This window comes from Poecilia reticulata, linkage group LG2 (assembly GCF_000633615.1).
Source record: "Poecilia reticulata strain Guanapo linkage group LG2, Guppy_female_1.0+MT, whole genome shotgun sequence".
In the NCBI taxonomy this organism is placed as follows: domain Eukaryota; kingdom Metazoa; phylum Chordata; class Actinopteri; order Cyprinodontiformes; family Poeciliidae; genus Poecilia; species Poecilia reticulata.
In genome coordinates this window covers 24,545,402-24,559,934 of record NC_024332.1, presented here as the reverse complement: position 1 = coordinate 24,559,934, position 14,533 = coordinate 24,545,402, and the positions used below count along the sequence as shown (strand labels likewise).

Genomic DNA, 14,533 nt, shown 5'->3' with positions numbered 1-14,533 from the left:
CCAACCACGGAGATGGGCCTGATTTTTTGTTTTGTTTTGGGGGTTTTTTTTGGGTCACATATTTTAGATATGGCTTCACATTAAAATAGTGGTGGGTGGGAATTAAAGATGCAGTGATCAAAACCGGGCGGAAAATGACAGAAGTGGAACGTGACGATTTTTCTAGCAACTATTTGARCCACTAGTTTTGTTTATGGTGTAAATATCTTAGTACATTTTTAATAAGACAAAACTAACTTTTCAGTTAAAATAGGAGCTTGATTTAAGTCAATAATTYCTTAATATTGATGAAACAGTCCATCAGCAGATTATTACACTTAATATGAGATATTTTTCCCATATTAGAAGTGAAATAATCTGCCGATGGAGCTAATACTTTTTCATCAATATTAAGGAGTTATTGACTTAAATCAAGCTCCTATTGTTACTTGAAAGTTGGTTTTGTCTTTTCTTCAAGTGAACTAAGATATTTGCACTTGAAACTGGATAAAAATACTTGGTAGATCTGCACATTCTGCACACACACCAGCTAAGCCTATAGACCAAAGATATTTGACTGTGTGAGGGTTTTCTTTGTTTTTGTATCGAYTTATGCTCCTTATCAGGACATATCAGGAGAATAGTAAATATTACTTTCTTCTCTTGCAACAAAATGGAGAACTTGATTTGGCTAAGAAATTGTGGCTTTTAGTTTTCCTAGGGGACSAAACGTTTGCCGTCTGCTGTGCTCGTTGAYGCTTGTTTTCTGTTGCTTTTGCACATAAACTGGATTTGGAACATCTGATCCTCAAGCAGAAAACTGGATGAACTGCCAGGAAATACAGTTCAGYTATCCGTACTGCTTACTGGATGAATCCCACGAACATCGGTAAAGCCTCGTGTGTGTTTTCCTTCTTTTCCCACCAACCTCTGTGTGCACCAAATACTTTTGAGGATTGGGATTTTCATTAAGTGGACAGTTATGGTTTAGATKTAAAAGAGGAATCTTTTTCAAATTACTTTAAAAAGYKCTCTCCAATTYCTTCCAGATATTGCCAAAGGAATTGCTTTGTCACATTTCAGACAATGCGCTTGGATATTTTGATTTTAAAATGAACTGAAAACGTACTGAACTACACCGTTTCAGTTTTGTCCTTCTATTTAAGAGGAGAGAACCTTTATCCCAATTCTAACTCGACGACTCRGCGATTGTTGAAGGAAAGTCRAGAGAATTTCCATTTGCCRGCATAGAAAATGTGGAAGGAGGAACACTSGTTTCAAATGTTGGACTGCATGCGAAACGTTGCTTTGGCAGAAAACTTGCACTCTGTCACCCTCAGCATTCCATCCCCCACAGTGAAACATGGTGGTGGGAGTATTGTGCTGTGGGGATTCTTTGSAGGGCTGACAGACTGAGGTAAACACAGAGCAGTCCTGGGAGAAAACCTGGTGAAATCCTTAAAATACCCGAGATTGTGGCTGGTTCACCTACCAGCAAGACAATAATCCTAAAGATATCACCATAGYAACAATTAAATGGTTTACATCARGGGCTGTGAGAGAGCTAAGCTAAGCTACCAACCCAGCTTAGCAAGCTGTGAGAGATTGAGCAGGTAAAGCCTTTCTAGAGCCTACATCCCCCAGAATGCTGTGCGGTTCTGGCACAAAGTTTAGTGAAATTCTAGAACATCCYATCGGATATATTTTCAATTGATATTGATCACATGTCTATYGCRACGTATATTATTGAGCTACTGTCAATCCTGGGTTTTTAGCCTTGGTTTAAGTTTTAATTTTGAGTCTTGAGGGCAGCAGGGTGTTAGTCAAAGAGGTRAAAACTTAATAAAACCCAYAGACGTTTGTGGTTGGAACGTGACAGAATGTGAAAATGTGATGAATACTTTGGCATGACTGTATTCTGAATACATTTCAGAAGAACAGTAGACATTTTAAGGAATTCAAGCTACTACCCTCCTGAGCATCATGGTTTAATGTTTTGGGATTTGCTGAGCGCAGCTGAGTTTATACRAGTCTTAAAAGTTGCAAGCGAGAAAACTCCAACTGAAAACAAGATGTCCTACTGAGAGACCCATGGTCCAACATTTAGGAAGCAGGTTCAGGTTAGGAGTTCAACATCTCTCTGTGACTTCATTGTGAGGCCGCACAGCCAAACCTCAGGCATGCTCATACAATAAAAAGGCTGATTTATCGCCCACCCTGTTTTGAGCCTCTTCTGGTTCCGTCTTGTTTGAAACGTGCAGCGGGCTGGAAGTCGGGGTAACCATCCTGCTGCACCTCCTGCGTGCGGTTCCTGAAGGCAACACGCTACTCTGCTGTAAGTGAAGTCCTTCCTGCAGAGGGGAAAAACCAACAACTCAAGTTCAAATGAACTGAGCTGAGACTGAGTAAGCATCTTTCAAAAATGCTTCCATTTAGCAGATGTAGGAGCCTCCTGGGAGAGGAAGGAAGTTGCTTTATGTTCTTGGTGTTGTACCTTACTGCCATCCATCCATTGTCGTCCACTTCTATGAAACCGGGTTGTTGAGGCAAACCTAGACGCCTCTTTCCCCTGGCAAAGCTCCAACTCACTTTGGGGATACCAGAGCGTTCCCAGGTCAGAAGGGATAAATATTCCCTCCTCCGAGTTTTAAGCTGTGCCTGGAAAACCTCCAAAGGGAAGTTCAGTGGAAGACTATACTCTTGATGAGGAAGCGCTCTACTCCGAGCTCCCCAGGAAAAACTAAGTTCCTCATCCAATCTTGAAGGCCAAGAGATCTGGTGAAGAGATGCATTTCAATGTCTCTACAGGATCTCGCTCTTTTGGTCAAGACCCAAATCCCGTGACTATATGTTAAGATCAGACTGTTGGACTGATAAAACAGTTTGTTTGGCCCAACTGTTCCTTGAACTGAGTCTCACGTCTCATCACCATTAGCTTGTGAATGTGTGTGTGTGAATGGGAGAATGGCAGAATGTAGTGTGAAGAGTTTGTGGTTCTCTGAACTTGATAAAGTCAGACTGAAGCAGTTCCCATGTTGCTTCAGACAAGAACTCTGTTCGTCCTCTTTCAACACCATGCAAGACATCAAGATGCTTCAAACTAAAACTTAAATCATGCCAAAAAACTCGAGCTGGGCAATTAATCAATGGTGATTCCATTGATCATGGTGATCCATGGTGATCATATGTCACCATGGACACATGATCAATGTCAATAGAAAATAAGTCCAATAGAAAGTTCAATAATTTCACTGAACTCCGATCCTGAACCAAACAACATTCTTGGGGATGTCGACAGAAGAAAGGAAGGTCGGTGGCATCAACTAACTCACTCTCTCTCTAGTTACCTAGCAGCAACCTGTTGAGTAACTTGTGCAGCAGTAGTTTCATATTTCGCCACCGTGCCTCAAAACTTCTTAAAAATAAAAAAAATCATGTTGTGGAGTGAAAACTGTGGATAAAACCGGAAAAGTCATAAATACCAATTTGGTATTTCAGATACTTAAAACTAAAACCTAATCGAGAATTATCGATATCGACTAATACGGACTAATACGGACTAATACGACTAAAACATCATACGTTTTTCAACGTAAAAACCAACCTGTTTAGAAATGCGAGAGGTCCTGGGTTCAAGTCCCGGACGAGCCCCCAATTTGTTATGGTCTGGCTCTTAAACCATAACAAATAAAGGGGAAGCAACGCATGTGATAACTTAAGAGGGATTTGTTTAAACAAAAATCATAACTGGTTGGGAAGAAAAGGGAGAACTGGGGAAGAGTGGCAGGGAGACAGAAAGAATGAGCTGCTCAGTCAGAGAAAGTGGTGCATCTTAAGGTGGATCTGACATCATCTGGAGACACTGGCCAGCTGCCTCCACGTCCAATCAGCACCAATTAAGGAGTCCAAAACATGGATGTTAGAGACCCAGAGGGAAAGGCCTTGGGCCGTARCACCTTTGATTCATAGTAACTGGAACATTTACCAATATATCTGGTGTTTATTTGCTTGATTTTGACAATTGCTTTTGATAAAATATAATGTTTACTTGCTTCATAATTGGTGACTGTTGTGAAGTTTTTATGGTATAAAGTACTTTGAACTGCCTTGTTGCTGAAATGTGCTATACAGATGATTAACAAACAAAACATATGAATAATTATGATGTTCAGCTTGAATTATATTTGTATCAGGATGATGCTTCTATCTTATTGGTATTGCTTGATATAACCCAGGAACCTGTGAACTCCATTTTAGTTTTCAGCTTATAGTCACCCTGGTCCGGTGATTATACAGTAAGTACTTTAGGCCCTATGCTTTGAATTTTCATTTCACCAAGTAATTAGTATCAAAGACGACTTGAGCAAATACAAAAAGCAGTTTTCAATTCATGATGTAATGTATAAAAGATGGGAAAGCTATCCAAACCAATCAAACCAGGTGAAAAAAGCCATTTAATGGTTGATATAAATTTTTTTTTAAAACTCTAAGGTTTCCTGTATCATCAGGTACTGGATGCAGTCCGGATCTGCTCTTCTTCTTGTGTGCCATGTACGCCCCGATCTGCACCATCGACTTCCAGCATGAGCCCATCAAGCCCTGCAAGGCGGTGTGCGAGCGGGCGAAGTCCGGCTGCGAGCCGGTGATGAAGCGGTACAACCACAGCTGGCCCGACAGCCTGGCCTGCAGCGAGCTGCCGCTGTACGACCGCGGAGTGTGCATCTCACCTGAGGCCATCGTCAAGGCAGACGGACCAGGTATTCACATAGTCATTCATAAAATGGCTGATGGGTAGAGGACATTCTGAAATTCTCATCTGCACCGAGCCATCAGGGTGTAAATTGTAGTCCGCCAAAGTGACAGACAGACTTCAGATTATTTTGTTGTTAAAAAAAAAAAAACAGTCAAATATGGAAAACTTTATGTTAATGTGACCCCTGGTGTAAATCATAAAAAGTTTCTGCTATACTTAATATTTATCTTATTTTAGGATAATTTTACTAGTTTGCAAAAATATATAAATAATAAAAGCATCCACCTGCATCAACCACGCTCCTGAGGCCTAAACAAAATAATTCAGACGGCTGTAAAAGGGCCCCAGACCATACACTGGACACTCCTGGGCTAAATGCTTATTTTTTATTATTTTTTTTAAATTTCCTTATTTTTAAAAGAACTAGTTCCATTGGCTAATTGCTTCACTCGTAGCGAGACATTTTCCCCTTGTAAAAGGTGAAATAATAATCTGGCAATGGAACAAGTACTTTTTTGTCAATGTGAATAAATTAACAAGTTCCTGTATCTTGCTGAAAACTTACTTGTAATTTAGCTTTGCCCTTTTTTTTTTAAAGTGTAATAAGACATTACGCTTAATGTCTTATTACACTTCTTGCAGTGTAAAAGTTGACCTATTCAAGTAAATCCCTCTGACTTCCCGTTGCCTGTAAATGCCACAAGTCGAAGGACCTTTATAGATAAGTTTCTAGGCTGCTTCTGAACTAGCATGCTATCTCTCTCTCTGACAGACGTGGCCCGTTTTCCCAGAGAAGCCGAGTCCTATCAGCGCTTTCAGCCGCGTCCCTTCTCCTGCAGCTCTGTTTTGCTTTCCTCACAAACAGATAGCATGAGTCATTCCCCCCTCTGATTCCACTCCCACCAACTTTCTCAAAGAGCTCCTTGATAGACGCGGCCCACTCGTTTTACACTCAGTGAAACCCTCGTTGTCCTTGGCCTCTCTCCGAGCGGAGCCGGGAGCGGGGAGTCCTGGAGAAAAAAAAACAAAAACAAAACACAACCTCATCCTGATCTCCTTGACCTCCGTGGCGAAACGCCCACGGCCCGCTGGACGTGGCGGGAGCCTCTGGATTTTCCTCTCGCTGTGATTTGTTGCGGTTCAGCCGGGGTGAAACGTTCAAAATGTTCCCCCGAAGTCCAAAAGCAGGCATGGAACTGGGTGCGGGGAGAACCACGAGCCCACCCAACGGAGCTCATCTGGCCTTAGCCGAGGCAGCGCTGATCCGATCAGCAGCTGTGGTGAAACGCCGCGCAGACGGTTGGAATCGTGTGTGGGATTTTTTTAAGATTCTGGGTTTGATTAAAAATGTTGCTGCAACGGGACTTTCTAGAAGGCGGATCAGAGCAGCGACTTTCTTCCAATGAGAACCGAAAGCAGCTTGGTGCCTTAGTGATCTCACATCTGACAGGTTTTGATCAATCTGTGACATTTAGCATCAAATCTATCTGTAATGTTTCTCCCAGCACACCAAGCCAGTCACACATCATTTCATTCACTCTGTGTAGTGACAGGCTGCATCTTCTACCTTCCTTTTTCTATATAAGAAAACCAGCTTCTTTGTGAAAGAGTGAATATTTTCCCTCCATGTTTCTACAGACCCATACCTCCAGGACCCCTCCAGGTGTAACCCAGGTGAGGTTTTAAAATTGAATAAAATACACAAGTAAGCAACAAAAGTTATTTTTTATGTAGAACCTTCCAACAAGATGAATCAAAGATAACATAACTATAAAGTGCTAACATAGCAGTGCTAATTATAAACCTGTCAGCCAATCAGAATCCTTCAAAACAACCATGACTTCCTGTTTGGAGTTAAACGTGTCGCACAGAAGGTTCATTTGTGTGGACAGAAATATAGACTGACCTATTTTTAAATAGGGGTGTTCTAACACAGAAATACCGGGGCGGACTAAATGCTGGAGCGGAGAACTTCTATCGGCATGCTAATATTGGAGATTTTAGATGCAGACTGATACAATCCGATTCTTTGTTTTTTGGCTGATATCAGACCAATTTCCGATATCAGTATCAGATTGGGACACCCTTACTTTTAAAACGCGCATTAGAATATGAAGTTAATAAAACACAAGACAATGTTGATTTGGGACCATGACAAAGCACGCATGCTTATATATTGGCACATTATTCAATACAGACTGCAGCACATAGAACCATAAATCTGTTTTCCCATGTACACACGCAAACACAGTTACAGAGTTTTCACAAATCTCCACTTTCATCTGAGTTTCTATAAATAATCATTTTTAGTTGTATAATCCTGGATGAAGGGCCAAATCACATAAAAATGCATTCATTTTCCCTACTACGTTATGTTTGGACCTTAATCAAACTCTACCTTTCCATGACAGAATCCAGTCCGGACTTTCCAATGGACCCCAACAACTTCCACTGCCAGGGACCAAATGGAGGTGGGGCCCCGTTCTCTCAGTCTCCTTTTCTCATTTCAGGCAGGAGAGAGAAAACTTATTAGAGATTTGAAAAATTGTTTTGTTCCTATTAACAGCCTAGTGTTGCTAATTAGCATCACACCTAAATTTGGACTAACTGCAAATGGAAAATTAAAGCAAGCTATCTCTAATTAATTTAGCATCTGATTGTGTAATATAAATGCAGACTTTAAGGGTCTAATGAAACAAATGGCAAATATAACCCAATAACATTTTTTTTTGTTTTGTTTCTAGATCGTTGCAAGTGTAAGACGGTCAAAATGGGACAGAAAACTTACGTGAACAACAACTATAACTACGGTGAGTGATTTGAGACTTTAAAATTGTATTTTAAAATGTGATGTATAATAATCATTAATATGTCAAGTGCAACATATACAATATACAATATACAAATGCAATATATACCAATTTTTCTATACAAAAACCCGTCAACATCCGGGCTCAAAGTTCCTCTTCCAACTCCTAATCCTTCTAAATAAAACACTCGGAGGTCTAGTAATGTATTCTGTCTTTGGGCTTGACTCGTCTATCTGTATGAAAAATAATTGAGCCAATATCGGGTAAAATTATGATGGATGTTTATTATTTCTGCTGAAAGCATCAAATTAATTCCTGAAAGGGCAAAGTGGTTTCAGTAAGATGGTGACTAAAAATCATTTATTTGTTTCATGTGTCTTTTAAATGAAGGTTTCAGTAATCTTTTGGTCTATTTAACATTTCACACCAGCAGGATTTGCGAACTATTTAAAAAATGTCCGTTTGACTGGACCTATATTTAACATAGTTAAATGAAACCTTATGGGGCTGACGGGGAGACAGTGAGGCACGCCCAAAGAGACCATAATATTTTGATTTGGTCAATGAAAATAAATCCTGCTCCATTGCATAGGGTTCTTATTTACCCTGGTATGGAAGGTTATTTTCAAAAGGTACTTCGAATCTGACAATCGAACCTCATTGGAACGCACATTCTCATTTCTTGACTGCATATTGGAGGGACTTTGTCCAGAAGAGAAAATTTAGTTAGGTTCTCTCGCTCTTCAGTTATCAGAGCGAGGGTGAGGGAGGTGAGAAATCGTGGCCTGGAGCCCACGGCGGTGGTGGACGTGAAGGAGGTGCTCAAGTCCTCCCTGGTCAACATTCCTAAGGAGACGCAGGTGCTCTACTACTCCTCGTCCTGCCTGTGTCCTCCTCTCACCGCTGGGGAGGAGTATCTCATCATGGGCTACGAGAATGAAGAAAGGTCCAGGTACGAGTGGCATATGAGTTAAAATAAAAGTATCATTGTAGATATCCTGACACATAAAGATGAAGTGCATTGTGAATTCACCTTGCTACTTCTGTGTCCCATTCATAGTGTTTTTGTTTTTTAACAATAACTCTAGGCCATCTTGTCCTCCTTCGATGTTTGATGCTGTAGATTACCATTGAAACGAGTCGTCAGAAGTCCAACTGTGAACTTTATTTACCTCTTAATGTTTCTTGTGCCTGCAGGTTGCTTCTGATTGATAGCTCCATTGCGCAAAAGTGGAGGGACAAAATGCGCAGGAAAGTCAAGGTTCGTACTGGACTTGATTATTCACAGAACAGGTTCTCTTCACTAGCTAGTTAGCAGGCAGAGCTAACTAGCCTCAAGTTAATGCTATTAAGACGATGGTGTTCGAGTTCTAGAAACTCCTGAAGGCACCAAAGGCTAAAGATAAACGTAGACCCACTGTCATGAAACAGGTATCATCAAATACCAGTCGATGCCATGTTTTGAGGCAGGACCAGTTTTTCATCATGGACCTGCTGGACAAGGCCTTGGCAAATACAGGCGAGAGCCACCTGTTGGCTCCTTGACTGTATTTAACCAAATTTGGCCAAAAAGACAGAGAGACTTTGGATCTGACAGACTTTGTAAATCCATGTAGTGTGGTCTCTCTCTGTCCATTCAGCCGTCCACATCTTTGCCCGGGAATCAGGGGTCCACCTATTGTTTGCCTGGAATGGACTCCTGGATTTGGTTGGCCCTCATGGATTCCTCTACTCCGTCCTTGGGATCCATGAGGCCACCAATTACCAGAGTGAGTTGGACCAGAGGAAACTGACCCTCCACAAAACATTGGTGGACGCCCTTGGAGACTCGGGCAAACTTACCTTTGTCCAACTGTATGTGGACGCCCCTCACATCCACATACAGATGCCTTTCAGGCATCCAGTCAGCAGGGCACTGGTGACCTGTCGGTTATCTCACCCTCAATTCCAGCGGGCCCTGCTGTCCAGAGCAAGGAGCTACATTGCTCACATGGACGATCTTAAGGATAAGATGGAGCTCCAGCTTTCCCTTAGGCTCGAGCAGGTCCGCCGATTTGAGGGTGAGATACCGTCAGAGCTCGTTCCAAGGAGGTTCTTTTGCATCTCCGCATTAAGAATGCTCTTTGTGGACAATCCTCTGGTCATCCCGTTTGAGGACAGCGGGAGGGACAATGGTCTGATGGTCACTCTTCAGAGGGTCCTCCAGTACTTGTGGAGTCCCTTGAGGGACTGTACTCCAACAATAAGGGGGTGGCGAGGTATGACGCCTGCTGGAAGTCATTCCAGTTCGAGCTGGCATTAGAGGACCTGTTTTAGGGGGGGTCCTCTATCGCCATTGGACTTCCAGCTGAGCGTCAGCCTCGGGACCAACACGGTCAACCCGAAAAGCCTGACTCACAGGAGGGGCTTTATCGGGTTGGCCCCTCACTCGGCAGCAAGTGCTGGTGAGGTCCCACCACCTCTGCACCACTGGACACGCAATGCGCTCCAGACAGCTCATCTGGAGTGTATGGAGCTCGTCAGGGTGAGAAATCCCCTGGGAGACTCGGCGGGTGCATCAACCTGGATGTCTTCACAGACAACCTCAGCTTTCCTGTGCCCCTCACATTTGGCAGAGCCAGGGAAATCGTAGTCCAGGCCGGGAATGATCCCAAGAAGTGCCTTTTGGAGGGCTTACTTGCACACAACTTGCGATTCTTCTCGCATAGAAAGGGTAGGGTAAGGGTTAGGGTAGGGATAGGGTTAGGGACCACAGCCACCAGTGAATAACTGTAATCTGCARAAACTTGAGACTATTTCTGAAATGCCTATAACTGGCTGCTTTAATAGCTCAAATGCTAAATGTACACTGTAAGAAAAATTTAAGTAAAAAACAAACAAAAAAAACTGGAAAATATCTGTCAATTCTAAAACAGATTTTTACTGTCATTTAACAATTTGTCATGGTGAATTTGCTCACATTTCTGTTAATCCGAAATCAAAATTGTCCTTATTTTTTCAGCACACCTCCTGTTACATTCACAAACATTTCTGTCATTAAAAGCTAAATTTTTCAGTATTTTTTCAGCACATCTCCTGGTATGTCCGCAGACATTTCCGAGACTGGCAGACAACCTCGACTAACTACTATTCTCTCAAAGGAGTAAAGGATTTTATTCAGGAAAAAAAAAGGTTTTGATTTATTTCACATATCACAGTTGTGCCAAAAAGGTCAAAAGGATAATCAGGTGTCCACGTAGCTCCTTTTAATGCCATCTGTGCAACAAACCAATATTTGCACCTCGTTAGGGTTCTTGTTCCCATGATGCAATGTGTGAAGCAGAAAGTACAGAAACATTTCTTAAAATTTTTTACAGAACATCAACCCGGTACAGTGCACCTCCGTGTGTATTAATATGTACAGTGGAAACCATTTAACATCTACACTCTTTGGGCTTCAGCCAATCAGCACTAAGGGAAAAAACTGGCACTCCTGGATTGGCTACTTTGCAAACACCAGTTTGAGAGGAAATTTGTAGAAAAGGACAAATTTAGTCTCACTTGAACATTGAGACTAAATTTCTGACTTACTACTGAAAGCAGTACGCAGGTGGCGCTCTCTTAGTTTTTCGTGCTGTTTATTCTCCTCTTGTTGTTGGTTTAAAGTTTCTCACTTTGTTTTTTCTCCTCTCCAGAAATGGGATCAGGCCCTGCAGGCGTCCCCAGCACATTCACGCCGAAGTCGCCACTGAGATCTCACCCTCTGTCTGAATGCGTGTGTTGATGTGCGTGTGCGTGCGCGTGTGTGTGTGTGTGTGCATGTGACTGTATGGGTGTGTGTTTGTGTTGATATTGCACTATAACAGGCTGTCGTAGCTGAATGTAGTTCATCTCTTCATTTATCAGACTGTTTGAAATCAGATKTTTTGCCTTGTCATTTTCTTTGCACAGACATTATTCAGTGTGTTTTTGTCATTGTGTCTCTGTATGTATGTATATACAAACGAGTGAAGAGGCGGAGCTTTAAATATGTTGGCAAATGCATGATTTAAATTTTTTTTTTTCTTCTCTTGTTTTTGGACCAAACGTTTTTCAAAGGCAGCCATATTGGCTCGATCGCTCCCCTCCAGATTCTGATTTTATGTAATCCTGGATGAGGCCCAGGTTACCATGGTGATTGGAAAGAAGACATTAAGTGACAGCAAAGCCATGTGGGTTTTCTCGCAATGGATCTGGAATCATGAACTGGACTTAACTCAGCTTCAAGATGAAAGAGCGTTTACCGACACGGAAACGAGAACATCTACTGTTGCCGAAGATTTCTGGGTTCTGGATCGGAAACCCTCCTTTTTAGTAGACAATAAACTTAAATCAGCTGCTTACAATGTGGTCATGGTTCATATTGTTTAATTTCATGGGAAACCTTAAAGCTGAGCAACCAGCTGCTCATAATTTACAAAGACCCAGAAACTGACAACGGTACAGGCCCAGACGTAGTCTCAAACCCTAGACAGGGTGAGGCTGTGTGGAGTGTTTGGTTTTTATTAGTTAGTTGCTGTTTCGTTTTGTTCGTGGGTTTGACATGCAAGACTGTGTGAATTTTAAACGGAGACCAATTCACAGGCAACTTCTTTCTGCGTGTTTTTTAACAGTTGCCTCAGGTCAGAAAATCTGAATCTGACTTGGAAGTTTGCACACTGCACAGACAAAATCTGACCAGGTTTTTTGGTCTAGTTTCTAATGCAAGTCTTAGTACTCTTAAAGTAAAACAAAGGTAAATTACAAGAAATTTTTCTGCAAGATCTGAGCTTTATTTAGGTAAAAGATTCCTTAATATTGATTCTATGAAGCATACTTTTTCATAAGTTCCTTATAAGTTAGTTCTCAACTGTTTCAGGTGTTTTTTTGTTTTGTCTAATTTCACTAGAAACCAGACCGAAAATACTGTGCAATAAATTCAGTGTAATAAAGAATTTGGCTGCGCTAACACATCAGTGGTTTTCAACAATTTTTTATTAATTCCAATTTCATAACCCGTTTACACGGGAATGATTTTTTAATTTTTTTTACGTGAAGCATGTTGCCAGTTTAAAAAAACATCACCATCCACATGGGATCATTTCCAGAAATTATTTTATCCACACAGAAACATCGGGAACAGCCTCAAATGCTAAATTTCACTCACTGGGCCTGTAAGTAAAGCTAAACATGTAGCATGTGGGACATGCGCGTTTGGCCTCCACGCAACGTTAGCGGTAAACATGAGAAAAACGAGAATTAGGAAAAGCAAAAGCAAGAGTGGAGTGTTTGGTCCAGAGCGATGGCGAGTTTGAGCTTCTTCTCTGTCACATTGGACCACAAAACCAACAAACTACATCACAGCGTTGACTGAGAGGCACAATGGTTGACGTCTGAAGGGATTATTGATCAAGTTACAGATTGGGCTAAGTGCTTCAGTGTTTTCACAAAAGAGGCTTTTTTTTGCTGCCCATGTGAATAAGCAAGAGCAAAATTTTCACTCTGGACCTAATTTCAGAAAAAGGTATTTTAAGGTCCTCTAATCCTGAACCCTGACCTGAACTGAGGCTTAGGTGTTTTGTAACCTCCAGGATGAGTCTGGTTCTAAATCTCTCCTCTGAAACTTCACTACAGTTCAAAATCCTTAGAAATGGCTGCGTGTCCCTCTGATATGCTGCTTTTTGAAATCTTTCATATTGTCAAACGTTCTGTTTAGATGATTCATTGATTCTAAAGGACCAACTATAATGAGAAATGGGATGTGGTCTACATCTAATTGGTGATTTAGCAAGAGGGAGGTAGTTACCTTTTCCCACAGCAGGCAGTTAATCCCAAAATTATCTGTAGAGCTGACAGATTTACATTTAAAATGATTTGTTTCATGTGAAGTTAGCCTGGTAAGAACCAGCCTCTTGTTCTACGCTTCACTTCGTGCAGGAGGTGTGGACTCTCAGCTATTGAGAAACGACTGATTCCTGGAGGCATGGACGCTGTTGAAGTTTTACATTTTATCCAGTTGCTAAAATTTGGCAGTGATTTATGTAATACGCCCATTCAACAACCTGAATTTGCGCAGACAAATTCAGGTTGTTGAATGTGTGTGTTACTACTACTTCTTTGTTGATTTTGGGTCAAACTGAAACTGACACTGTTTTCAGATCCATAGTTTTGTTAGGTCATATGTACAGTTTCAACTCTTCTATATCCTGTATATAAATATGTAGTTATGTATTCTGTATGTATGTATAAGACCAGTTTTTGAATTGTATTCTATAATTTCTTTTGTGTGATTGTATGTGTAAAGTTGAATATGCAAATGCAGAGAACCAAATAAAACCAATTTTAAGCAATTTGGATTTTTACTTGTTTTTTTTTTGTCTTTTTTTACATTTTATTTCAAATAAAGATGCAGAGTGAAAATAAATTGTCCACAGATTTTGCACAGTTCCCAAGTATAAAAGTTTGGTAGGATGTTTCTTTAATGTGTTGTTTGGACATGTGTTTTGAATTCTAGTGAGATGAGATGTGTTCGGACTTCAGACTCTCAGGTCTGTTCTGGACGTTTGTGACGTGTTTTTTTTTTTTCTGAAACAGATGTTAAATCTGACTGGAAGTGGAGTTGGAAAACGTGTTAAATGTAACGCTTCAATACACTTATGAATATTTATTCACGACCTCTCTGATTCACTGCTATTAAATCTGGAAAACACGAGAAACTGAGCATGTTTCCTAATTCAAAGTGTATTATTTGCGCTGTACAAACAGCTCAAATATTTGTGTGGCCAACATTACCTTTAAAATAACAGTATTTTAAGTTTTAAAAAAAAAATATTGTGCCATCAATCAATAACAATTTTTAATCAGATTAATCACACTTTAGCGCTGCGATTAATCATGATTAATCACAATGTTCAACTTTCGAAACCTAAAATCTACACTTTTTTTTTTTAAGTGCTTAGAGGGGCAGTATTATGTGTTTTATGTATTGTGTGTT

General features: G+C 40.9%; 1 protein-coding gene across 1 annotated transcript in view; it reads left to right on the top strand.

Moving 5' to 3' along the window:
* The window catches only part of frzb (frizzled related protein), a 34,464-nt gene extending 20,575 nt beyond the window's left edge, over positions 1 to 13,889 (top strand). Inside the window, exons 2-8 of the mRNA XM_008437019.1 lie at positions 4,488 to 4,736; positions 6,371 to 6,406; positions 7,144 to 7,203; positions 7,477 to 7,542; positions 8,290 to 8,494; positions 8,740 to 8,803; positions 11,217 to 13,889. Coding sequence (XP_008435241.1) covers positions 4,488 to 4,736; positions 6,371 to 6,406; positions 7,144 to 7,203; positions 7,477 to 7,542; positions 8,290 to 8,494; positions 8,740 to 8,803; positions 11,217 to 11,273 — 737 coding nt within the window. The 3' untranslated portion in view covers positions 11,274 to 13,889. The remainder of the gene's footprint in view (positions 1 to 4,487; positions 4,737 to 6,370; positions 6,407 to 7,143; positions 7,204 to 7,476; positions 7,543 to 8,289; positions 8,495 to 8,739; positions 8,804 to 11,216) is intronic.
* The last annotated feature ends 644 nt before the right edge of the window (positions 13,890 to 14,533 follow it).